The sequence below is a fragment of the Eleutherodactylus coqui genome, chromosome 6 (assembly GCF_035609145.1).
Source record: "Eleutherodactylus coqui strain aEleCoq1 chromosome 6, aEleCoq1.hap1, whole genome shotgun sequence".
Classification (NCBI taxonomy): Eukaryota; Metazoa; Chordata; class Amphibia; order Anura; family Eleutherodactylidae; genus Eleutherodactylus; species Eleutherodactylus coqui.
Window position 1 is genome coordinate 43,215,404 of NC_089842.1, and position 26,975 is coordinate 43,242,378.

The following is a 26,975-nucleotide window of genomic DNA, read 5'->3' on the forward strand; positions in this document are numbered from 1 at the left end:
AAAATACACCCTTGCTACGCTTGTGGGAAAGTGACCTAAATGAGAGAACTCATAGAAACCTCACACAATCTACAGCTAGAAGTCGGCAGGAGCAAGTAATTCTCCATTTACAGTATAATGATATGATCAAAAGAAGCCTCACATCTGTCTTTCGTTTTGCAGGGTGGTTGTCCTTTGAAGGCATGCTGCTATTTTATACCGACTTCATGGGAGAGGTGATTTTTCAAGGAGATCCAAAGGCTCCTCACAATTCTGAAGAATATCACAAATATAATGCAGGTGTTACAATGGGATGCTGGGGCATGTGCATCTACGCCTTCAGTGCTGCGCTTTACTCAGGTATCTAAACCCTCTAAACCAAAGACACTTCTATTGTGCATGTTTTGTGAGGGAGCGGGTTCTGTATTAAGATATGGTAAAGCAGGCCAATTCTGAGAGGATGAAGCTTTTTGGCCTTCTCCAAGTTGAGTTTAATATTTCCCAATCAGACTTTCTCAAATACCTCCAAATCAGTCCCCTTTACAAAAACATTTCCTCCTCCCACTAGAATTAATATACTCTCCAAATTAGACACCTGGTTCTCATTGTTTCAAGGCTCCAACAAGGGCCTATCCACTTGCTATCTCATATTAATTCCCCCACTTGGAAAATTTACTCAAAAAAATGGGAAAGTGATCCAAAAACTCAGGTCTCAGATGATCAGATTAGTGAGGCGTATTCTTCAATTAACTTGTTTCAAAATGTGCCAATCACTTAAAAAAATTCCTGTGAAATACTATATAGATGGTATCTAATACTTTACGCTCTCAACAAAATAGCTCCTTGACTTTGCAAATGTTTTTGGAGGTGCGATTCATAAAATGATACCTTATGGTGGGATTGTCCATATGCTTCTAACCTTTGGTTCCTGGCCTTCGAACTAAATGCAAACTTAAGCAATATTCTAATCCAACCCAACCCTGCTCTAGCATTGATAAACATTGATGCAGAGCAATGTCTCTCCACTCTGCGCACTCTTCTCCATATCTTGATTGAGTGTAGAACTTAAGGCTCATTTACATGGAGCGATGATTGCTCAAAAATCGCTCAAAAGTGACATCTTTTAGCGATCATTTTGCATAAACTATTAAATAGTTACTCAGCTACTTAATAGCTTATTAGCGTGCAAATCAAAGCTTTAGCTGAAAGCAGTTAAAAGCCCCGGGGCTCTTATCTGCATTCAGTTCCTTTGTTCTCTGACGGGAAACAATGCTATCAGCACTACCCGTGGAGAACTCCTGATAAGACCGCACAACGATTTTTAGGGTTGATCTGAATTAAACGATCAGCTAGCAGTGCATGAAAAGTCCACGATAGGCGCGCATTTAACGCAACGATTATCTCTCAAAAGATTGCTTTTGAGCGATTTTTGAGTGGTCATCGATCCGTGTAAATGGGCCTTAACATTGCACAATCCTGGAGTAACAATTCCATTCCTTTCATTTCGAATATAATCAAATCACTCAACAGCAATTGTTGGCTCGAAAGTATGCGTACAAATACTTTAAGTAAAAAAGAAAAGTTTAGGAGAGATAGGACGGCCTGCATTCAAAGCTCTTTCTGCTACTTGCCCGACTTAATACTCTAAGGCCTCATGTCCACGGGGAAAATCATGCGGCCGCAGATTCTGTATGCAGAATCCCGCAGCGGGTCCCTCCTTTCCCGCGGACATGAGGCCTAAAAAGAAGATTTACTTACCTGTCTGGACACTGTGGATCTTCCCTCCGTCGCGGCCGGATCTTCTTTCTTCGGCCCGGCGGATGTGCTCGGCACGCCGGTAGTGTGCCGCGCGCATGCGCCGTGCACTCTTTTTTTGAACTCCTGCTCTCCGGCGCTCCCGCGCCGGAGAGCAGGAGTTCAGCTGCTGGTGTACCGCGGATCCGGACGGCTTCCATAGGCTTCAATAGAAGCCTGCGGCAGCCGTCCGCGCGGGAGACCGCACTAAAATGGAGCATGCTGCGGGTGATTTTCCGCACACGCAATCTGCGCATCAAGGGAAAATGACATCTGACGGTATTTAACTATCTGCGGGTGTCCAATGCATCCCTATGGGGCGCGGATCACGCATGCGGGACACCCGCTGCAGATCTGTCCCCGTGGACATGAGACCTCACTGCCTATTTACTTACTTATGCCCTATCTTATTTGGTTACCCCACTATTGTATAAAAGTTCTATAATGGTTAATCAATGTTTATATTTACCTCTGCTATGTTTTGTAACGGTTTAATGTAACAGCCATATGCCTATCAGTTTTATCATTCGGATGTCAATCCTTTCACCTTGTTTTATACTTCTTTAAAATTTCTAACTTCAATAAAAAAGCTATTTTTCAAAAACAAATGTTGAAGCGACCCGCTGGTCCCAGGCAAACCAAGATGGCCCCATCCCTTCCCTTATGCCCTGATCCACACTGAACACTGCTGCTGCATTGGTAGTCTAAGGCACGACATGCTGCTTGATTGGCCTGTGCTGTTAATGTGAGCAGTGGTGGCCAATCAGAATAGCATATAGTGTCTTGCACAGGGGCGTAACTATAGAGGGTGCAGGGGATGCGGTTGCACCCGGGTCCAGGAGCCTTAGAGGGCCCATAAGGCCTCTCTTCTCCATATAGGGAACCCAGTACTATGAATAAAGCATTATAGTTGGGGGCCCTGTTACAGATTTTGCATTGGGGCCTAGAAGCTTCAAATTATGTCTCTTTGCAGCATGGTTTAGGTATGGATACGGGTACAGATACAGTTAGAGTGGGGGCCCCAGCTCACGTTTTGCATCAGGGCCCCTGAGCCTTTACTTACGCCCCTGGTCTTGCACACTATGTATTGGAAATGTATCAGTAGTCTACAAGGTAGATTGGGAAACGGTGCAGCCATCTTCAGCCAACTTGCTTTGTCTGGAACGGGAGGGTCACTTTTACTTGTTCAAACATGATACATAAATATTTGCTGTGATTCTATTGTTAAATTTGTATGTGGCAAATGTATTTTTTTCTATGAAATTTCGTGATCTGCCAAACCACAGTAAGAAGAATCATTATATCCATAGTTTAAATATCCAGTTCAGTTGATGCGTGGTAAATAGAGATGAGCGAACATACTCGTCCGAGCTTGATGCTCGTTCGAGTATTAGCGTGTTCGAGATGCTCGTTACTAGAGGCGAGTACCACGCGATGTTCGAGTTACTTTCACTTTCGTCTCTGAGACATTAGCGTGCTTTTCTGGCCAATAGAAAGACAGGGAAGGCATTACAATTTCCCCCTGCGACGTTCAAGGCCTATACCACCCCCCTGCAGTGAGTGGCTGGCGAGATCAGATGACACCCGAGTATTTAAATCTGCCCCGCCCGCAACTCGCCACAGATGCATTCTGACAGAGATCAGGGACAGTGCTGCTGATGCTGCTGCTATAGGGAGAGCGTTAGGAGTTATCTTAGGCTTGAAGAACCCCAACGGTCCTTCTGAGGGCCACATCTGACCGTGTGCAGTACTGTTGAGGCTGCTTTTAGCAGTGTTGCACTTTATTTTTTTTTTTGTATATCGGGCGTGCAGAGCATTGCGTCCTGAGTCTGCAGTCATTGTACATAGTATAGGGCCAGTACTGGTGAGGCAGGGACAGTGGGAAAGGTGAAAGAGATATACTGTCTATATAGGCAGTGGGCTTTTTCAAACAAATTTGGGAAAAAAAATATATTTGGGCTGCCTGTGACCGTCCTCAGTGTACTGCGTGTCTGCTGGGGGTAGTAGTCCTAATTAATACGCAGCTAAGTGTTACAGCAGGCTTGCGCAAAAGTGTTTCCTGGCTCTGCGTTGCCTGTTACATCACCGCCGTCATCCCGCCCAGAGGGAAACAGTCTGCAGTAATTTTACATAGTATAGGGCCAGTACTGGTGAGGCAGGGACAGTGGGAAAGGTGAAAGAGATATACTGTCTATATAGGCAGTGGGCTTTTCCAAAAAAATTTGGGAAAAAAATTATATTTGGGCTGCCTGTGACCGTCCTCAGTGTACTGCGTGTCTGCTGGGGGTAGTAGTCCTAATTAATACGCAGCTAAGTGTTACAGCAGGCTTGCGCAAAACTGTTTCCTGGCTCTGCGTTGCCCGTGACATCACCGCCATCATCCCGTCCACAGTGAAACAGTATACATATATACGCTGCCTACAGTATCTGTCTGCTGTCTCAGCTCAGCCTTTCAAAAAATAGAAGCAAAACACTTAAGGCCTACTAGTGGCGTTTGGCCACTTGACTGCTTGAGCGCTGTGAATTCCACTAGCTCAGTCATATGCAACTATGTCTCACTACAGGCTTGCGCAAAATTCTTTCCTGGCTCTGCTGTGCGTTCCGTAAGGAAAGTCAGCCTCCAACCACAGGCCAATAAGCGGCACATTTAATTACAGCGTTCTGTTTCTGCTCTACTCGTAATACACCATGCTGAGGGGTAGGGGTAGGCCTAGAGGACGTGGACGTGGGCGAGGACGCGGAGGCCCAAGTCAGGGTGTGGGCACAGGCCGAGCTCCTGGTACAGGTGTATCGCAGCTGACTGCTGCGGGATTAGGAGAGAGGCACGTTTCTGGCATCTCCACATTCATCTCACAATTAATGGGTCCACGCGGTAGACCTTTATTAGAAAATGAGCAGTGTGAGCAGGTCCTGTCGTGGATGGCAGAAAGTGCTTCTAGCAATCTATCGAACACCCAGAGTTCTGCGCCGTCCACTGCTGCAACTCTGAATCCTCTGGCTGCTGCTCCTCCTTCCTCCCAGCCTCCTCACTCCATGAAAATGACACATTCTGAGGAGCAGGCAGACTCCCAGGAACGGTTCTCGGGCCCCTGCCCAGAATGGGCAGCAATGGTTCCTCCCCCACCGGAGGAGTTTGTCGTGACCGATGCCCAACCTTTGGAAAGTTCCCGGGGTCCGGGGGATGAGGCTGGGGACTTCCGGCAAGAGCTTTCAGTGGGTGAGGAGGAGAGCAAAGGAGCCGGCAGAGCAGGTGAGCCGCAGTGGTCACTGCAGGGGCACGACCCGCATCCCGCTGTGAGAATTCTCGCAGCGGGGTCCGACCCAGCCATCTGCAGGAGGCCTTACTTGCCTGCAGATTCTGTATGTATTTTTACACAGTCCCTCCTCATTGTATGGCCGCACAGGGTGGATACACTGCAGATTTTACGCCATGGAACTGCTGATGGAAATCCATAAAGTTTGCAGTAGCAGCAAAGTGGATAAGATTCTACCAGATCTCATGGGGGTATAATTGTGAATAAAGAAAAAACTAAAGTGACTAGAGATGAGCGAACGTACTCGTTTCGAGTAATTACTCGATCGAGCACCGCGATTTTCGAGTACTTCAGTACTCGGGTGAAAAGATTCGGGGGGCGGGGGGAGGCGTGGCGGCGTGGGGGGTAGCAGCGGGGAACAGGGGGGAGCCCTCTCTCTCTCCCTCTCCCCCCCACTCCCCGCTGCAACCCCCCACTCACCCAAGGCGCCCCCCGAATCCTTTTGCCCAAGTACGGAAATACTCGAAAATCGCGGTACTCGGGCGAAAAAGGGGCGTGGCCGAGTACGCTCGCTCATCTCTAAAAGTGACGGATGGAGATGAGGGATAAAGCCAGGAGAGAAGCTGCAGTCAGAACTGTATATAATTTATGTTGAGGGGATAGGAAGGAGGGAAATCTAGAGAATAAACAGGGCTATCATAAAATAGACATTTTCAGCGTTATACAGAACCAAAATCCGTAAACCGGTAGACATGTAATATGCAGAGTAGCATAAAGTTGGGATGAAAGTTTTTGCAACTGCAGCTTTTCGTGACGCCAGCATCACATGAGCGCCTGCAGCAAGAAATTTCAGAACACTGGCTGCCTATGTAAAGGGAACAGTTCTTGGAAACACCTGTAGTAGAGGAACAAGTGCATCGTGTGCGTTAAAAGGCTCATACATGTACGTTTGTAACTCAGTCATACAAAGATAAAGACATACACAGAACACTGTGGAAGGATTTTGGCGATATCAATAATACTCTGGCTTTTATGAAACGTTGAAAGCGTCAGTTTCTTTTAGGCCTCTTACACACGGTCGACAGTGATATCATCGCCAGAAAATCTTTGTAGCGACTTTGCAGCGCTCTTTTGCTGGGACTTTTGAGGGGTTTGAGATATAAGCCCTACCCTGAAAATAAGCCCCAGATGCATAAAAAAAGAGGCGCTGTCTGGCTCCGCCGCAGATCTCCTCTGAATCTCCAGCACTTGTTTGAAGTCCTCTGGCAGAGCTTCCTGCTCAGGAGTTTGAAAAACTCCGCCTCCAGGAAGCGCTGCCTCTTATTGGTTCTCGAGCACCGCGGCTCAGCCAATCAGAGGCAGCGCTCGATGAACCAATCAAAGCCATTCAATGAATTCAATCTGATTGGTTCTCGAGCGCTGCAGATCAGCCAATCACAGCCAGCAGTCCCTGGAGGCGGGGATTGTGAACCTCCAATTCAGGAAGCGCTGACAGAAGACTTCAAACAAGGGCCCTGCGAAAAGAAGTGCGGTGGCCCTGACAGTGGCTGTTAGGTGATGTATTGTTTTTTGTTTTTTTTTTTAATGCAGCTAGGTTTTTTTAGGGCTTTTATAGTAGGACTTTCTACTATATAAATTGCATCGCCCGGCACAAAAAACACCTTTTTCGTGCGATGTAATGCAACAGAAAGGAAGGCTCCATAGGGAAACATAGGCTACAAAACCTCACAAATCGCGGCAATATTTGGCAACCTGCAATTTTTTTTTCACAATGTAGCAAGCCTACAAAACATCGCTAATGTTCAGGAACCCATAGGAAAGCAGGGGCTTCACATACATGTGATTTGTAGCACTGTTGCATCACTGGACAATCATGTGACTCTGTTGCCCGTGTGAAACTGGCCTTATAGTCACCCTATATAGTAAACAAGCATGCTATCATGGGGGGTAATAGGAGGTAATGAATGATTGTTCATCCAACCGCTAGCATGTTAACTTTTGGGATGTGGGTTGGGGTGATTTCTTAAATCCCAAGACACTTATTCCTGCTCCAGATCAGATGTAGAATTGCATTTTAACTTTTATTATTCTGTTTTTCTAATCAGCTCTACTGGAAAAGCTAGAGGAATATTTTAGTATCCGCACCCTCTACTTTATAGCATATCTCGCGTTTGGCCTAGGAACCGGTCTAGCGACATTGTCAAGCAACCTGTACATAATCCTATCTCTGTGTATTACACACGGCATCCTGTTCTCCACACTCTGCATCCTACCTTATTCCCTGCTATGTGACTACTACCAGAATAAGAAGGTGAGTGATGTATACTTGGTTAGATCCGCTGTATATATACATAAATTAGGGTAAATGGCAGCAACGCTTTCCAAACTTTGGTTATGTTCATACTGCACTTATAGTGCATGTCCCGTCTATGCATCAGGAAAGCTCTGGGCAGATACGAGAAACTTATCTATAAGCCCCAAGGAGATTTGTGGCTTATATTTTTTAGAGGCCATTTTTACATAAAAGTTGCTCAACTTCTCCTTTGCACCAGTTTTGATAAATCTTCCCCAATGAGTCGAGTATCCTTACAAGCTCTGCCTACTATACTACTACCTCATACCATCTAGCGTATGTACCAGGACCAGGGGCATAACTAAAGGCTCAGGGGCCCTGATGCAAAACGTGAGCTGGGCCCCCCCTTATCTGTATCTGTACCCGTACCCATACCTAAACCATGCTGCACAGAGACATAACTTGAAGCTCCTGGGCCCCAATGCAAAACCTGTAACAGGGCTCCCAACTATAATGCTTTATTCATAGTACTGGGCTCCCTATATGGAGAAGAGAGGCCTTATGGGCCCCCTAAGGCTCCTGGGCCCGGGTGCAACCGCATCCCCTGCACCCCCTATAGTTACGCCTCTGACCAGGACTTAACATTTCGATGGAATTGCTATTTAAATTGATTATTTGGTTTAGAAAAAACATTTTAGATGCCCTAAGTTAAAAGAGGGAGGTTGTCCAATCAGGACCTTCCGTGACTACAAAGAACATTGCTCATTCCGGAGGACCTAGCAGATCCATGTATCACAAGGACAGCCCATTGATTTTAACTGGAACTGTGTGATGCTTAAATCCCCCTATGTTGGCGCTGCAGGGAAATTGAACACTTGCTGACGGGTTCTCCTACAGATCACTAGAGGTTCTAGCAGCGGTATAACCTGTGATCAAATCATTTTTGGTGGAATCCATCTAACAACAAGGAGATCCCCAATAGAGTCTAAAACAAGCATTCCCATCTTAGCAAGTTATCCCCGATCCATAGCAGAGAGAATAACTTGCTGATTGTTGGGGTCCAACCACTAGGACGCCCACCAATCCCAAGATTTTGCCTCCCAGCGCACCCAATATTCTGGCTGCAGAGGCCACACATACTTGCCTCTGCTCTATTTACTTCAATGGGACTACCGAAAGTTGCCAAGTGCTTGAACTTGGCTATCCCTGGCAGTCCCATTGAAGTGAATGTAGTGGAGGCTCAACCACCACTGCCAGAATTTCTGGACCTAACAGGGACAAAATTTCAGGGTTGGTGAGGGTCCAAGTGGTCGGACCCCCACTGAACAGTAAGTCATCAACAGTATCTTGCTGAGATAGGACAGACCCTTTAAGAGTAGTGGCATGACCCTTGGCCTATTGCTTAGGTGTCTGTTCTGCCAGGAATAAATGAGGGAGTAATATAAAATCACATGGCCCAGCCTGTGTTGGAATACCGTTACATATGTGTTTTGCAGCAACATATAAGTATAACATACCTACTTTTAAACCTGATTTCTTTTGTGTAGTTTGTAGGCTCAAGCTCAGATGGAAGCAAGCGTGGCATGGGAGTCGATATATCTCTGCTCAGCTGCCAGTACTTCCTTGCACAGATACTTGTGTCCATTGTGATGGGACCTTTGACATCGATGGTCGGCAGTGCCAATGGCGTAATGTACTTTTCCAGCCTCATGGCATTTGTTGGCTGTTTCTACTCCTCATTGTTTGTCATCTATGACATCCCACCAAGTGGAGACCTGGATGATGAAGAACAACCGCTGCTGATTAACATCTGAACACAATTCAAAGGACATTCTACAATTTCAACTTTGTTTTAAAAGGAAACCCTTAATGGGTACTGAGCTGCCCATCTAAGGGTAGTTTTGCTAGTTGGCCTTCAAAACTTCTGCAGAATACCAACGGCTGAACAAAATTGTACAAAATAAAACATAAGCCATGTCACAAGAGGTATCTGTAGCTGGCTTCTCTGTGGTACACACCTACAGGACCACACGTACGATATGGGGCAGGGGTGTAATAAATGATCATGGGTTCCATGGCAGAATTGTATGAGTCCACCTTGGCCATGGCCAAACATGGTTGGCGGGGTATTACTACTACTGGCTTCTGTTGCTGGGAGAATGTCTTGGGGGCCTTTCTGAGGTGATACACCGGCCATATTGTTGCGGAAGGTTGCATTCGGCTCCAATGATTTTGAAGTTGTTTAGTTTTTCGCCAGTTTTGTGATAACTGATTCATACAACCAACGTGCAGCTGGGAAATGTTGTTTCCTTTTCTACTGCTCAAAGCACTACAAAAAAAAGTCGCACTGAGTAAGATTGGGTGACTACAGAGTGTGAGGCAAGGGTGCCATGCCATTTTTTGTAAAAAATTGCTCAACACTCAGCTCTGTGTAGGCAGGTGTTTTGTCATGAGTCGAACATTGACTTGAAGGAATGCTGCTGTCCAATAGGTGGCACTGTGGAGGTATTGTTCCATCTCCCTTATTTGCATATTACTCAGAGGAGCATGAATGACCTTTTAAGTCTCCTCACTCTCTATCTAGGTGCTTATTAAGGAGAAAAGATAGCGTTTCTGACCCACACCATGATGGAATCACCAGTCACCTGTTTACACACAGCGCTGAATGTCAAGCAATTTTTGACTAAAAATGGAACAACAACTCTGCCTGACTTTCTATATTCACCCGATCTCGCTCTGTACAGGGTTTTTTTTTTGTATGAGTGATTTGAGCAGTGGAAGAGGAAGTTAAATTTTACAGCCACACACTATTTGTATGAATCGGCCATCACAAAATCATCAAAAAACTGAAAAAATCACAGGAGCCGACCGCAACCCTCCCCAACAATGTCGGCTGATATAACGCCTCAGAAGGCGCAGACATTCACCCAGCAATAGAAGCCAGTAGTAGTTACACCCCGACCACCGGAAGAAGATTCCTGTTTCTTTTGGGGAACCCCTTACATTACTGGTATTACTCGCTAAGGGCTCACTCAAACAGCAGTATGCGTCTTGCGTATTAACCCTTTGCAATACAATTTTGGATTCAGAGTTTCCTAGGGGGCTTTCTCTTTCTACCATTATACAATGGTGCCATCTGCTGGCTAAAGCCAGTACTGCAGTATGGGACATGCTGGAAAGGCCCCCCGACAACAGAGCGGCCAGTAATATACAGTAAGAATACCCTGCCGGACGTTTTTTGACATCAGAGCTGTACAGCCTTCAATCAGAATGTCTTCAGATGTCAGACAGTGGATTGGAAAGGGTTAAGGCTGCTTCAGACGCTTGTATTTTCTCACGTAAAAAAAATCGCATGTCAAACACAGAGAATGTAACGCATTGATTTCAATGGGTTTGTTCTCATTAATAGTTTCTGCAAGTGCGTAAAAAAGTGGGACGCGCTATATTTTCCTGCATATTTCCGCACCAAGGACCCCAAAGAAGTCTATGGGAGTTGAGAAAATATGCAGTCAACACCTTGCAAATGCGTAATACGCTGCACAAAACTGCAGGGAAAAGAACACATCTGGAGCTCATTAGGCTAAATAGCCTTTTAAAATCAGAGCGGGGGTGTTTTGTGCACTCATGTAAATATGCCATGCATGCGCAGAAAGTATAGTACTATGTGTCGATACGCACGCAAAAATGACTCATTCGTGCTCAAATACGTTGCGTTGCTGAGATGAGTGTATTAGTGCATACGGTCGTCTGAAGAAACCCTTACACGCATATACATGTAAAATACATAGCACGCAGCAAATACGCATGTATATTACATCTCCATAGCCCATATTAGCGCAGATTATGCACGTAATACACACCAAAATAGGACATACTATTTTTTTTGTCACACGCGTAATAAGTGTATGGAAGAAAAACGCAGGTGTGAATGGCCCAATAGAAATCAATGGGCTTTTAGCACCGTATTACGCATGTGCCATACTCCCGTGTGAGTGAGGGTAGATATTCACATAGAAATATACATGAGAACACTTAGTGCAATGTTCCTATTGTAACACTAGGTGGCACAATTTAACTGATAATATATGCAGATGGAAGGAAAATAATAAAGATTTCAGAGAACATTTAGGAAGAGAAGATAAATTACTGTAATCTGGAAGCAGCGGATCTTCCTGCGCACAACTTTGCTAACAACAACATAAAATATCATCTGTGCCCTTACTGAACCCATCAGGATGGCCGCTGTCTATACGCCCTACACAGGCCTCCTACTCAAGACCTTTATGACCAAGAACAGAGAGGACCATCTTTCCTTGCAAAATCAGCTGTGTACCAGGGGTCGCAGGTCAGGAGAAACAAAACCCCTCCTGACCCACATCTATAGGCCTCTTACTAGCCGAGACCCCCGAAACAACTGTCTGTGCATGGTTATCTTTTCCTTATGTAGAAGATTCTAGTTTGGTCTCACAGTTCCCAGTCATTGTTATAAGGCTTGTTATAAAAGTCTGACATTGATTTGAAGGAATGCTGCCTTCCAATTGGGGGCGCTGTAGAGGTATTGTTTTATGTTCCCATTTCAAGTGTCTCAGAAATGGCTCCTATATTAAAGGACCTGTTTGTGATAAGAGAACCTCATTAACTGCTCAGCTCTATTGACATCAATAGGACTGGACGGCAATGCTGCAAACAACCTGCGGACAAGGGTGCTACTTGGAAGAAAGTGGCCATGTTTTTCTAATCTTGGATAATCCCTTTATTGAATAACATTACAGAGAGCAGTGCAGGGAGAATAAACACATTGAAGCTACAGTGCAGGCAGACGTATAATAACACAGCAATGTCAGAGTACTGGCTTAGGTTTGTTGCACACGGCCATGTCGGATTCCACATGTGGGAGCCCGCAGCGGAATCCCACCCAGTGCCCGGCTGGCAATCTGCACTGAAGTGGAGCATCCAGCGATTTTTCCTCTGCAAGCAAAAAAATTGCAATTGATTTCAAACAGGAAAAAACGCTTTTCCATAGCATGCACACAGTAATGTCACAGCAGAGAGGCGATGCACACAGTGATGTCACAGCAGAGAGGTGATGCACACAGTGATGTCACAGCAGAGAGGTAATCCACAGAGAGATTTCACAGTAGAGTGGTAATGCACACAGTAATGTCACAGTAGAGAAACAATGTACACAGTGATATCACAGTGAAGAGGTAATGCACTCACTGATATCACAGTATAGAGGCACTGCACACAGTGATATCACTGTAGAGAGGTAATGCACACAGTGATGTCACAGTATAGAGATAAGGCACACAGTGATGTCACGGTATACAGATAAGGCACACAGTGATGTCACAGTACAGATGAAAAACACACAGTGATGTCACAGTACAGATGTAATACACACAGTGATCTCACAGCAGAGAAGTTATGCACACAATGATGTCACAGTATAGAGAAAATGCATACAGGGATGTCACATTGGAGAGGTAATGAACACATTGATATCACAGTAGAGAGGTAATGTACAAAGTGATATCAAAGTGGATAGGTAACGCACACAGTGATGTCCAGTAGAGAGGTAATGCACACAGTGACATCAGAGTAGAGAAGTAATGCACACAATGATGTCACAGTAGAGAGGTAAAACACACCGTGATGTCAGAGTAGAGAAGTAATGCACATAGAGGTGTTACAGTAAAGAAGTAATGCACACAGTTATGTCACAGTAGAGGAAAAATGCACACAGTGATATCAAAATGGAAGGGTAATGCACACAGTGATGTCACAGTAGAGAAGTAATGCACACAGTGATGTCACAGTAGAGAAGTAATGCACACAGTGATGTCACAGTAGAGAAGTAATGCACACAGTTATGTCCAGTAGAGAGGTAATGCACACAGTGATGTCACAGTAGAGAAGTAATGCACACGATGATGTCACAGTAGAGAAGTAATGCACACGATGATGTTACAGTAGAGAGGTAATGCACACCGTGATTTCACAGTAGAGAAGTAATGCACACGATGATGTCACAGTAGAGAAGTAATGCACACAGCGATGTCACAGTAGAGAGATAATGCACACAGTGATATCACAGTAGACTGATAATGCTCACAGTGATATTATAGTAAAGAGGTAATGCACACAGTGATGTCGCAGTAGAGAGGTGAGAGAAAAACAACAACAAAGATATTCACTGAAAAAGCGAAAAAATGCAATACCTGATAGGCACAATCGCCAAAAATTAGGCACAATCGCCATAGGGCAGGCGCCATAGCCGTAAATCCTCATAGAATGCAGTCTGCCAGATTATGATAAGGTGGAGGTACTTGTTCAGTGCAGATTATTATGCAGTCACCTACTTAAACCAGCCCAGATTGTGGAGGAGCGACTGCAAACAAACATAGCCCACACATGTGAACGATACCAAAGATGGATGTGACTCACCATACAGGATAGCAACTCTCACTGACAAGCAGTGGGTTGCCCTGTATCTCCAAAGTGGGCCACACTGCCTGACATCTTGGGCTCCCCCAAAATCTCTAGCAAGCTACATACATACTGATGCATACTAATAAATGTGGGTGTCAGTTTTGCATTTTAACCAAAACGCATAGGCTGACAGGCCACGTTGAGGCCACCACGCGTCCGTCAGTACCTACGCTAAATCACAACTACATTAAAATCACAGAAGTGAGAGAAAAACAACAAAGACATTCACTGAAAAAGCCAAAAATTGCATTATCTGATAGGCACAATCGCCATAAAGTAGGTACAATCGTCATAGGGCAGGAGCCATCACTGTAAACCCTCATAGAATGCTGTCTGCAAGATTATGATAAGGAGGAGCTATGGCCTGCCCTATGGCGATTGTGCCTATCAGGTATTGCATTTTTTGGCTTTTTCAGTGAATGTCACAGTAAAGAGGTAGTGCACACAGTGATGTCACAGTAAAGAGGTAGTGCACACAGTGATGTCACAGTAAAGAGGTAATGCACACAGTGATGTCACAGTGGAGAGGTAATGCACACAGTGATGTCACAGTAAAGAGGTAGTGCACACAGTGATGTCACAGTGAAGAGGTAATGCACACAGTGATGTCACAGTGGAGAGGTAATGCACACAGTGATGTCACAGTAAAGAGGTAATGCACACAGTGATGTCACAGTGGAGAGGTAATGCACACAGTGATGTCACAGTAAAGAGGTAGTGCACACAGTGATGTCACAGTGAAGAGGTAATGCACACAGTGATGTCACAGTGGAGAGGTAATGCACACAGTGATGTCACAGTAAAGAGGTAGTGCACACAGTGATGTCACAGTGAAGAGGTAATGCACACAGTGATGTCACAGTGGAGAGGTAATGCGCACAGTGATGTCACAATAGAGTAGTAATGCACACTGTGATGTTACATAGCAGATAGAATAAACACTGATGGCTCAGTACAGGGATGATGCTCACAGTAATGTCATGGTACAATAATAATAAATAGTGATATTTTTGAGGATAAATATAGTGATGTCACAGCACATCAAATGTACAATTTTGGGGGAAAAGCATTACAATATAAACTCCATGTAAAAATAGTGTGTTTTCCTTTAATCCGGGTGCACCGCTGCAGTCACAAGTGACTGGAGTTAATACATTACTTTTCCATTCATGGAAAGGTTACTCATCATGGAAAGTGTTAATATACTGTCCGCCAACCTACTCAGCAATAGAGGGGATGCAACAATTTCTGCACCCACCACATTACACAGTGGTCATTGTTCCAGCTGGGCAGAAAATGAACTACAGTTGGCATGCAAGTCTCATTAACATAATGAATACAACATGGAAAAGTCACCATAAAGGGTGTAAATATCTCCTCCTCCATCTTTTTTCCAGACCACTGGGACTCGAATATCTTCCGTTTATTAGAGTTAAACAATAGCAAAGTATGATAAGCATGAGAAGAGACTGTAACATATAAAACACAGTAATAGGCAGGTGATGGGAACTGACTATTAACTATGATTACAAGCCTGGACATTCTATACTTTCAGTTATCATGATGGTAGTTTTATTGGATTACGGCCTCCTTCCCACGAAAGGATTTCCGCCGCGTAATACGCGCCGGAAATCCGCTGCGTTGCCTGCAGCTATTAGGTTCTATTGAACCTAATAGCTCAATGCTTACGGTGCGGAATTCCACCACGGAATTCCGCACCGTAAAATCACCCGTCCTCACCCGCGGCATGCTCTTTTTGCCGCGGGTGTACACGCGGATGGCTTTCATTGCAGTCAATGGAAGCCGTCCATTCACGCTATCTTCCGCTGTAGCACAGCGGAAGATAGTGTGAAATCGCCTCTCCGCCTACTGCCGCCGCGTCATATGACACGGCCAGCTGCGTCATGTGACGCCATGGGCGTGTCACATGACGCTGCGGCGCGTCACGCCGAAGCGTCATGCGGGACCCAGGACGCCAGGTAAGTATTGGGTCTCTGGGGGGTGCCGTGACGGGCTCCGCCACGGAATTCCACGGCGGAGCCCGCCACGGCCGTGTGCAGCCGGCCTACTACAGAGAAATAATGGGGATGGTGGCAGTGTGTGGACTGCTGTAGAGGTGTGCAGCATGAACGCAGGCAATCCAGTGATAAATGAAGGTAGGGGACAAGAAGAAGAAAATAGTACAGAGATGAGCATAGAAGAGGAGGTCCTATCAGATTTTGCAACCTGAGACTTTACCAGGTCTTTGCTCCTGCCTTTATGCCTCTTCCAGGACCCTTGGGCCAATCCCACATCCCTTGTTAGTTAACAAGTGGTTCTTATGAATAGAACTTGTCACATTGTGCTCCTGGGACCTGTTGTTCTATGGGTTTCCGGGAGTACACTTCCACAGGTGTGGGATGATTGAGCTGGCTGGGTGTGTATTGCTCCAGTCAGCCAACCACCACCGGGCTGCTGCACATAAATGCTGGCCCCCTCTTGCTAGAGGGTGCTAGTCATTTATCTTACTCCCCATTCCCTCTCAGAACCCTGGTGTTTGGAGTCATGCATGTTGTGCTTTATGTGGTGTCACATGCATAAGATTCTGGGTGGGATTCCTTTGTCTGTAATTCCCTTGTTTGTTGGTGTGTACAGTGTCCTGTTCAGCTTGTATGCCGTTTATTATCTATGGCGAGCCAGGGCCCTAGGTTACAGCATGGGGCTGTCCCTATTGAGACAATCACCCCACTTGCAGACAGAACTCCCTGGGGTTTAAGTTAGAATCATAGAATTATACAGTTGGAAGGGACTTCAGGGTCATCTGGTCCAAATCCCTGCTCAATGCAGGATTCACTAAATCGTCCCAGACACATATTTCTCCAGCCTTTGTTTGAACACTTCCACTGAAGGAGAAGTCAGCACCTCCCGTGGTAACCTGTTCCACTGATTGATCACCCTCACTGTCAGAAAGCTTTTTCTAATATCTAATTTGTGTCTTCTCCCTTTCAGTTTCATTGTTTCTAGTCTTTACTTGTACAAATGCACTGTATCAGCCCTTCAGATATTTGTAGACAGCTATTAAGTCTCATCTCATCTCGGTAACTCTTCTCTGAACTTGCTCCAGTTTGTCAATGTCTTTTTTTAAGTGGGGTGCCCAGAACCGGACACAGTATTCCAGATGAGGTCTGACTAAGGAAAAGTAGAGGGGGATAATTACCTCACGTGATCTAGACTCTATGCTTCTCTTATTACATCCCAGAATTGTGTTTGCCCTTTTGGCTGCTGCATCACATTGTTGATTCATGTTCAGTCTATGATTCATGTTCAGTCTATGATCTATAAGTATACCCAAGTCTTTTTCACATGTGCTGCTTAGCCCAATTTCTCCCATTCTGTATGTGCTTTCTTCATTTTTCTTGCCCAGATGTAGAACTTTGCATTTCTCCTTGTTAAATACCATTCTGTTAGTCACTGCCCACTGTGCAAGCTTTTCTAGATCTTTTTGAATACTATCTCTCTCTTCCCTAGTGTTAGGTATCCCTCCTAGCTTTGTGTCGTTGGCAAATTTGATCAGTTTCCCATCAATTCCCTCCTCCAGATCATTTATAAAAATATTGAACAATACTAGGCCTAGAACAGAGCCTTGTGGTACCCCACTTGATACATTCTTCCACTTGGATGTGCAGCCATTTATGACCACTCTTTGAGTACGATCACTCAGCGAGGTGTGAATCTACCTAACAGTTGCCTTGTCAATCCCATATTTGGTCATTTTTTCAATAAGTATGGTATGAGATACTTTGTCAAATGCTTTACTAAAGTCAAGATATACTATATCCACCACATTTCCCTGATTAACCCAGTCAGTGATACTATCATAGAAGGAAATTAGATTTGTCAGGCATGACTTGTTTGTTACAAACCCATGCTGGCTCTGGTTGATTACTTAATCAAGTACTTACATACATGCTATTTAATAGTTGGTTCAAAGATCTTTCCCGGTATAGAAGTAAGGCTCACAGGGCAGTAGTTTCCTGGTTCCACCTTCTTCCATTTTTTAAAGATAGGGACAACATTTGTCCTTTTCCAATCTTCTGGGACTTCCCCTGTTCTCCAGGAATTTTCAAAGATTATGGCGAGTGGTTCAGCAATTACTTCTGCTGCTTCCTTTAGTATCCTAGGATGTAATTCATCTGGACCTTGAGACTTGAATTCATTTAAATTAGGTAAGTGTTTCCTCACCATCTCTCCTTTTATAGATAGCCTGTATTCTTGTATTCCCCCAATAGCACAGGGAAGATCAGTTGATGTTCCATCTACTTTCTGAGAGAAAACAGATACAAAATAGGAATTTAAAAGTTTGGCCTTCTCAACATTATTCTTAACAAATTCACTATTTTCATCTTGTAAACATCCAATAGCATCTTTGACTTTTCTTTTGCTTTTGACATACCCCCCAAATCCTTTTTTATTGCTTTATCCTCTGTTGTAAGCATCAATTCATTATTAGCTTTAGCTTTTCTGACACTTGCCCTACAGTTTCTGCAGACCCCATTATGTTCTTCTTTAGATATTCCCCCTCTTTCTATTTGATAAACATATTTTTCTTCCTTTTTAACATGTGTGCAAGTTCTGTGTTCATCCATCCTGGTCTCTTTAAAAGCTTCCTTCATTTAGGGATTGTTAACGATTGTGCTTTGAGAATCTCATTTCACAATATTTCCCAACCTTCCAGCCATTGGAATTCTTCCTATCCTGTTTCTGAGTTCATTAAAATCTACCTTTCTGAAATCCAACCTTGACGTCTGAGTCTTTTCAGGTCTTCCTCCTCTTTTTATCCAAAATTCGAGGATAGTATGATCACTGCCTTCCTAAGATCCCAGCTACCCTTACTTCCTCAACCATTCCCTCCCTGTTGGTAAGAATTAGTTCTAAGTTGTCTTGTTAGAGTAGGTACTCACGAGGCAATGAGGATCCTTGCCAAGTATGTTGGCTGAAATATGAACCAATTCCTTGTAAGTACTTCAGCTATTCCATCTGCTTATGCATGTTGGTATTCTAGGTAAGTGTTTTGATATTTCTTCATCTGATGGTTGTTGGAATCAGACCTGGATCTTGGTGTTCTGTTTTTTTTCTGTTCATATCAAGCTAAGTACTGTGGTTACTTGTTCGAGTAATTGCTCTAACCGAGCATGCTCGCTCATCTCTAGCCATAACTAATACAATAATAAATATAAGTACAGTTCATTAAATTCTGACCAGACCAGGCCAGGCGAGCAGCTTGCAGCAGATTGGCCAGGTGAGTATAGGGTCTCTAGGGAGCGCCGGGTCTGATTCCACTGCGATATTTCGCAGTCGGAATCTGACCCGGTTGTGGGCATGAGGCCTAAGGGGAGTATGGTAGCGACTCCCAGTAATTTGATTCCCCACATTCTTTGGGTTCATGTTAAGAAATGTTTGGTTTAAGTGTTATACTTTTAAGAGGGTTGGCACTGGTGAGTGCATACTTTTGAGTATGCGCCATGGGCGGAGCCTAAGGCTTCAGAAAGTCGTGGTGAGGCACTGAGTGTGAGAGGATAAAAGAAATGCAGTGTCAGGTGAACTTTTGGTACTAAGCTAACCATTTTGTCCCTGGCTGTTGATTGCCTTTTGCCTACGGGATTGTCGAGCATAGCACTGCAAAACCTGTCCAGCTGATAGTCAGCTTATCGCAGAAGAAAGAGGACATTAGTGCACGTGGTACCAGTACTGAGCTCAGCAAGCACCTCACCAGAAACCTCTTGGAGCAAAAAGACTGTGCTATGTTTCTATCCTGTTTTATAACGTTGGCTACCAAGGACCAGTAAAGATCAGTTTGTGCGGCAAGATAGTGCAGCGTCCCGTAGGGTGACCCCAGATACATGGTATACACTGAGGAGCTGGGAGGGCAAGATGCTGGCTTGTCACTGCGGCAATTACCAGGCTCTCTCCCAGAGGGACGCACGTGGCCAGGGCAGCGCTGGACATCTTCCAGACACCCTCGGCATGGGGATGCCCAATAAACAGGAGAATAGGTGTAAAGGGATTTATCATGGGTGATGCCACCGTTGCAGTACCCCCCGGCATGACCATCACCGAAGAAAAAATAAACGAGTCACGGACAGTTTAAGTACCTCAGGTCCCCGGGAACGGTCAGGGCCTGGAAATCACTTTACTGGAAAACTTCAACACGACAAGGCACACTTTGAAGAACAGAGAGTGCAGGCAAATTCAATAGACTTGAAAGTAGTACCTCCACTCGGTGACCCAGACTTCAGATCAACCCATGCGTGACAAAAAAAGATGCGTACCTCCACTCAGTGAGATTCAGACTTCCAGACAATTGAGTGTGAACAATTACTGTAGAGTATCTCCAGGCGATCCCAGACTTCAGGACACACGGGTGTGTAAAACAAACAATTGAGTACCTCTGCACTGGGCCTTGAAGTACATTTGCTCACAACTGCTCTTGCTCTCAACTCTCTCTGGGACTCACTTGCAATTCATGTAGATTCTCACACATGGGAAACATTTATAGCCTCTCACACCACGTGACAGGGTAGTATTGATATATTTACAGACAGTATCCATACATTGTAGACACCTAACCGATCACACGCTGTAGCTGTGCAATACACCTAACAAAATGACAAGACATTTTGCACAGTGCATCAAGACAAGACATTACATGTATGACATTATGGAGGGGGCCAGGAAAGCATGTACTGGGCCACTACAATAGCAACCTTCTAGCCATGTTTCATTAAAGGGGTATTTCAGTCTCAACCTATCATGGCTGAGATAAGAATATCCGTCTGCTCTTCATGGCCACTGATGGCAGGGATCATGGAAACAGCCAGCCTGGCTATTCTACATTGCTTCCTTTACAACCACAGCAGTACTCTGAGTAGGAGTTCTGCAGATAATGTAGCACAGCAAGTTTGCTGTTTCCGTAATTTCTGGGATGGGAAATGGTTTCTCTTGCTGTGCTATGACATTTAAGCAACTCCCATTCACTTCTATGGGATTTATGGAAAGGGCATAGAATGGCCAGTTTGGCCTTTTTCTAAACCCCAGCTACCGATGTTGCAAATGTTAACTATACATTTAAAGCAACCTTCTGTTTTGGGGGTAAAATTCTCTCTCAGGACCAGAGGAGTTGAGGGTATATTACCTAAAGTTCTTCTCTGTCGTCCCTTTTGCCTGTCAGTTCCAAGTCCTGTTTTTGCCTGTCCATGATGGCTGCTGCAGTTTTCTAACTACCTAATACATACTATGCACTTCTCTTAGATTGGTCAGCACTGATCATATGAGCACCTCCAGCCAATCAAAGAGCTAGTACCGTGTTTCCCTGAAAACAGGACCTGCCCTGAAAATAAGTCCTACCCTGATTTTTGGCTATTTTCGGGGAGGCTTGAAATATAAGCCCTACCCCAAAAATAAGCCTAGTTAGACTACATTAAAAAAAGGATGCATTACCTAGCAGGCGCAGTCCGGGTCCCTCCCGCTGGTTTCCGAAGTTCCGTAGCTCCGCCGCGCGTCCTGCACTCCTCGGCTGCCGACAGAACATCACTTCCTGGTCACGGGGTTCATAAATCCCGCTTCCAGGAAGCGATGGCTCTGATTGGTTCAGCGAGCGCTGCTCTCAGCCAATCAATGCAGCGCTCGCTCAACCAACGTGATGACTGTGATTGACTGAGAGTAGTGCTGCAACCAGGAACTCTGCGACCAGGAAGTGATGTTTTGTCGGCGACCGAGGAGTGCAGATGCACGAAGCTACAGAACTTCACCGAGACCTGCGGGAGGGACCCAGACCGCGGCTGCTAGGTAAGTAAAATAATATTTCCTGAAAATAAGACCTAGTGCCTCTTTTTCCTCTATAATTTTTATAAGACAGTGTCTTATTTTCGGGGAAACATAGTATAATGCATTGGTAGGCTATTATCACCAATGCGTTGTCAGGATGAGGTAATTTGAAGATTGCATTAGGTAGCTTGAATGGCCTTAAACAGGACCTGGAACCAGCGGATCAGTGGAGGAGAACAACTGCAGGTAATGTAAAAGTTTACCCCTTCCAGTCCCAGGACAAAATTTTGTCCAAAAACAGGAGTTGTTTTAATAAGTGATGAAAACTGAACCACAATGTTGCATATCGTTGTAAATTGTATTATCATGATGCGCCAGTCATGTTAACAATTCCTACATCTGTACCTTAAGGCCCATTTAGACACAACGATTATCGCTCAAAAGATGTCTTTTGAGTGATAATCGTTGTGTCATTTACAGCGCAAGATGATCACTCAAATGTTGAGCGATCACCTTGCGCTCCAGAGGATGCAGAGAACAAGCGGGGGGCTGCTTGTTCTCTGCATCCAGCTGCTCGCCACTGGGAGTGACCGGCTGTCATACAGCCAAGCACTCCCAGCGGAGGATGCAGAAGACAAGCGGGGTGGCCCCGCTTGTCTTCTGCATCCAGCTGTTCCCTGTTCGGAGCGCCCGGCTGTTATACAGCTGAGCACTTTGAGCAGAGGATGCAGAAGACAAGCGGGGTGTCCCCGCTTGTCTACTGCATCCAGATGTTTTCTGCACGGATTGCCCAGCTGTTATACAGCCGAGCGCTCCCTGCAGGGGACAGCTGCGTTCTTCATACCCTGCCTGTCATCAGGGAGTGGGATACAGCTGAAACAATAGTATCAGCTGTATCCCGCTGTGAATCCCTGATAAGACTCATCGTTTTGAGCGATTGTTTAACGAAAAGTACAGTTAGCCACAACAATTATCGCTCAAAAGACGGCTTTGAGCGATTCTTGTGCAATAATCGTTGTGTCTAAATGGGCCTTTAGGCAGTAGAAAGCAGAAGGAGGTGAGTCAGGATGGTGGGGCAGCAGTTTTGGTGATAAGTACGAGGAGTTCCAGGCGTGGGATCAGTATATATCAGCCATATCCTATGGATATGCCATAAATGTCTGTGATAGGGATACCACTTGTAGCTGACTGACCATGTTTATGAGGAAGTCTGGGAAGAAGCCTTCAGTCATGAGTGATCTTATTTGTCTGGCCAGTTTCTGGCATTTTTAAGAGTCCTCTGTAAACAGTTTTCAGCTCTTTAACTTCAGAGATCTGCAAACCAAAAGCTGCATCATAAATGCTGTGTTTCATTTTTCCTATTGCAGAGTAAATAAATCATTTCGGGGGGATTTCCATGTGAGCGTTTCCTGTTCGGAGTTTCATGTCCCTTTTTTTCCAATGAGAAGCTTACGGTTATACATAGAACTGACTTTCACAGACTGTTATTACTGGCATCATTTTAGTAACAGTGCAAACAAATGGGATTGTGGCTCTGGCAGCACGGATAACAAGTACAGGGTAAATGTCGCTGATTACTGTTTCCTTCAGACAACACAAACACTAAAACTGCCTAAATGAGTCTCGTCCAACAGTTACCTTATATACCGGGTTATTACAAATGATCTTTTCGATATGAAACCCCCATAACTCATTAATGACACTCAGATACAGAAATCTGATATTAATTGAAACAGAAACTCAAAACGTTTTGTTGCACAACATCCAAAATGTTCTCCACATCAATGTGGCCCCCTTTGTCACTGGACACACTGTAGCAAAGTTCCTGCCATACACGTTGTGGCGGATCACGACTAATGGATGCAATGACTTCGGGGATGCCACAGATCCTAAATCGTGGGTGGTAAAGTGGACATGTAGTCTCTAACACCCCCCAGAGAGAAATCACAAGGTGTAAGGTCCGGGGAATGTGGAGGCCAAGGAAGAGGTTCACTATCGTTACCACCAATAATCCATCTGTTTGGTAGTTGCCTATTGAGGTCACTTATGACTTCATTGAGAAAACAGGGGTGTGGGTGGGAGGAGGGGGGCGCCTGTCCTGTTGGAAGATGGAACCTGGGATTTTCTGTTCCGACTGCGGCAGAAGCCATATCTGTTGTGTCCAGGTACAAAATCCCTTGGATAAAGAAGGGGTCGTACACTTTTTCCTACAGGCTGTAGTGCTAAACACCTTCACCTTGTGGGAGTCCCACATACGCTCCATGTAGACAGGCGGGTTCTCACTCCCCCAAATTCTGACATGACGTTTGATAACTGACTTTATCACTAGAGATGAGCGAACGTACTCGTCCGAGCTTGATACTCGTTCGAGTATTAGTGTGTTCGAGATGCTCGTTACTAGAGACGAGTACCACGCGATGTTCGAGTTACTTTTACTTTCATCTCTGAGACGTTAGCGCGCTTTTCTGGCCAATAGAAAGACAGGAAAGGCATTACAACTTCCCCCTGCGACGTTCAAGCCCTATACCACCCCCCTGCAGTGAGTGGCTGGTGAGACCAGGTGTCACCCGAGTATATAAATCGGCCCCTCCCGCGGCTCGCCACAGATGCATTCTGACATAGCTCAGGGAAAGTGCTGCTGATGCTGGAGCTGCTATAGGGAGAGTGTTAGGAGTGATTTTAGGCTTCAAGAACCCCAACGGTCCTTCTTAGGGCCACATCTGACCGTGTGGAGTACTGTTGAGGCTGCTTTTTGCAGTGTTGCACCTTTTTTTTTTTTTTTATATCGGCCGTGCAGAGCATTGCGTCCTCAGTCTGCAGTAATTTTACATAGTATAGGGCCAGTAGTGCTGAGGCAGGGACAGTGACATATACTGTCTATATAGGCAGTGGGCTTTTCCAAAAAAATATATTTGGGCTGCCTGTGACTGTCCTGACTGTACTGCGTCTCTGCTGGGGGTAGTTGTCCTAATTCATACGCAGCCAGCTAAGTGTTACAGCAGGCTTGCGCAAAATTCTTTCCTGGCTCTGCGTTGCCCGTTACATCATTGCTGTCATCCTGTCCAAAGGGAAACAGTCTGCACTGCAGTAATTTTACATAGTATAGGGCCAGTAGTGCTGAGGCAGGGACAGTGAAAAATGTGAAAGACATATACTGTCTATATAGGCAGTGGGCTTTTCCAAAAAAATTTGGGACAAAAAAAATATTTGGGCTGCCTGTGACCGTCCTGACTGTACTGCGTCTCTGCTGGGGGTAGTAGTCCTAATTAATATGCAGCCAGCTAAGTGTTACAGCAGGCTTGCGCAAAATTCTTTCCTGGCTCTGCGTTGCCCGTTACATCATTGCTGTCATCCTGTCCAGAGGGAAACAGTCTGCACTGCAGTAATTTTACATAGTATAGGGCCAGTAGTGCTGAGGCAGTGACAGTGAAAAACGTGAAAGACATATACTGTCTATATAGGCAGTGGGCTTTTCCAAAAAAATTTGGGACAAAAAAATATATTTGGGCTGCCTGTGACCGTCCTGACTGTACTGCGTCTCTGCTGGGGGTAGTAGTCCTAATTAATACGCAGCCAGCTAAGTGTTACAGCGGGCTTGCATAAAATTCTTTCCTGGCTCTGCTGTGCGTTCCGTAAGCGAAGTCAGCCTCCAACCACAGGCCAATAAGCGGCACATTTAATTACAGCGTTCTGTTTCTGCACTACTGGTAATACACCATGCTGAGGGGTAGGGGTAGGCCTAGAGGACGTGGACGCGGGCGAGGACGCGGAGGCCCAAGTCAGGGTGTGGGCACAGGCCGAGCTCCTGATCCAGGTGTATCGCAGCCGACTGCTGCGGGATAAGGTGAAAGGCACGTTTCTGGCGTCCCCACATTCATCTCACAATTAATGGGTCCACTCGGTAGACCTTTATTAGAAAATGAGCAGCGTGAGCAGGTCCTGTCGTGGATGGCAGAAAGTGCATCCAGCAATCTATCGACCACCCAGAGATCTGCGCCGTCCACTGCTGCAACTCTGAATCCTCTGGCTGCTGCTCCTCCTTCCTCCCAGCCTCCTCACTCCATTACAATGACACATTCTGAGGAGCAGGCAGACTCCCAGGAACTGTTCCCGGGCCCCTGCCCAGAATGGGCAGCAATGGTTCCTCTCCCACCGGAGGAGTTTGTCGTGACCGATGCCCAACCTTTGGAAATTCCCGGGGTCCGGGGGATGAGGCTGGGGACTTCCAGCAACTGTCTCAAGAGCTTTCAGTGGGTGAGGAGGACGATGACGATGAGACGCAGTTGTCTATCACTCAGGTAGTAGTAATTGGAGTAAGTCCGAGGGAGGTGACTGACCCCACCTGGTTTGCTACACCTACTGAGGACAGGTCTTCAGAGGGGGAGGCAAGTGCAGCAGCAGGGCAGGTTGGAAGAGCCAGTGCGGTGGCCAGGGGTAGAGGCAGGGCCAGACCGAATAATCCACCAACTGTTTCCCAAAGCGCCCCCTCGCGCCATGCCACCCTGCAGAGGCCGAGGTGCTCAAAGGTCTGGCAGTTTTTCACTGAGAGTGCAGACGACCAACGAACAGTGGTGTGCAACCTTTGTCGCGCCAAGATCAGCTGGGGAGCCACCACCACCAGCATGCGCAGACATATGATGGCCAAGCACCCCACAAGGTGGGACGAAGGCCGTTCACCGCCTCCGGTTTGCACCATCTGCCTCTCCCCCTGTGCCCCAACCTGCCACTGAGATCCAACCCCCCTCTCAGGACACAGGCACTACCGTCTCCTGGCCTGCACCCACACCCTCACCTCCGCTGTCCTCGGCCCCATCCACCAATGTCTCTCAGCGCACCGTCCAGCCGTCGCTAGCGCAAGTGTTTGAGCGCAAGCGCAAGTATGCCGCCACGCACCCGCACGCTCAAGCGTTAAATATGCACATAGCCAAATTGATCAGCCTGGAGATGCTGCCGTATAGGCATGTGGAAACGGAGGCTTTCAAAAGCATGATGGCGGCGGCGGCCCCGCGCTACTCAGTTCCCAGTCGCCACTACTTTTCGCGATGTGCCGTCCCAGCCCTGCACGACCACGTCTCCCGCAACATTGTACGCGCCCTCACCAACGCGGTTACTGCCAAGGTCCACTTAACAACGGACACGTGGACAAGCACAGGCAGGCAGGGCCACTATATCTCCCTGACGGCACATTGGGTGAATTTAGTGGAGGCTGGGACAGAGTCAGAGCCTGGGACCGCTCACGTCCTACCCACCCCCAGAATTGCGGGCCCCAGCTCGTTGGTGGTATCTGCGGCGGTATATGCTTCCTCCACTAAACCACCCTCCTCCTCCTCCTCCTCCTCCTCTGTCTCGCAATCAAGATG

The 26,975-nt window shown here is 46.0% G+C and overlaps 1 protein-coding gene across 2 annotated transcripts in view; it reads left to right on the forward strand.

The window, feature by feature from the left end:
• The window catches only part of SLC45A1 (solute carrier family 45 member 1), a 31,117-nt gene extending 21,812 nt beyond the window's left edge, over nt 1-9,305 (forward strand). For both annotated transcript variants that reach the window (XM_066572675.1, XM_066572676.1), the window contains 3 exons: nt 163-339; nt 7,133-7,338; nt 8,868-9,305. In XM_066572675.1, the coding sequence (XP_066428772.1) occupies nt 163-339; nt 7,133-7,338; nt 8,868-9,134 (650 nt within the window). In that variant the 3' untranslated portion in view covers nt 9,135-9,305. The remainder of the gene's footprint in view (nt 1-162; nt 340-7,132; nt 7,339-8,867) is intronic.
• The last annotated feature ends 17,670 nt before the right edge of the window (nt 9,306-26,975 follow it).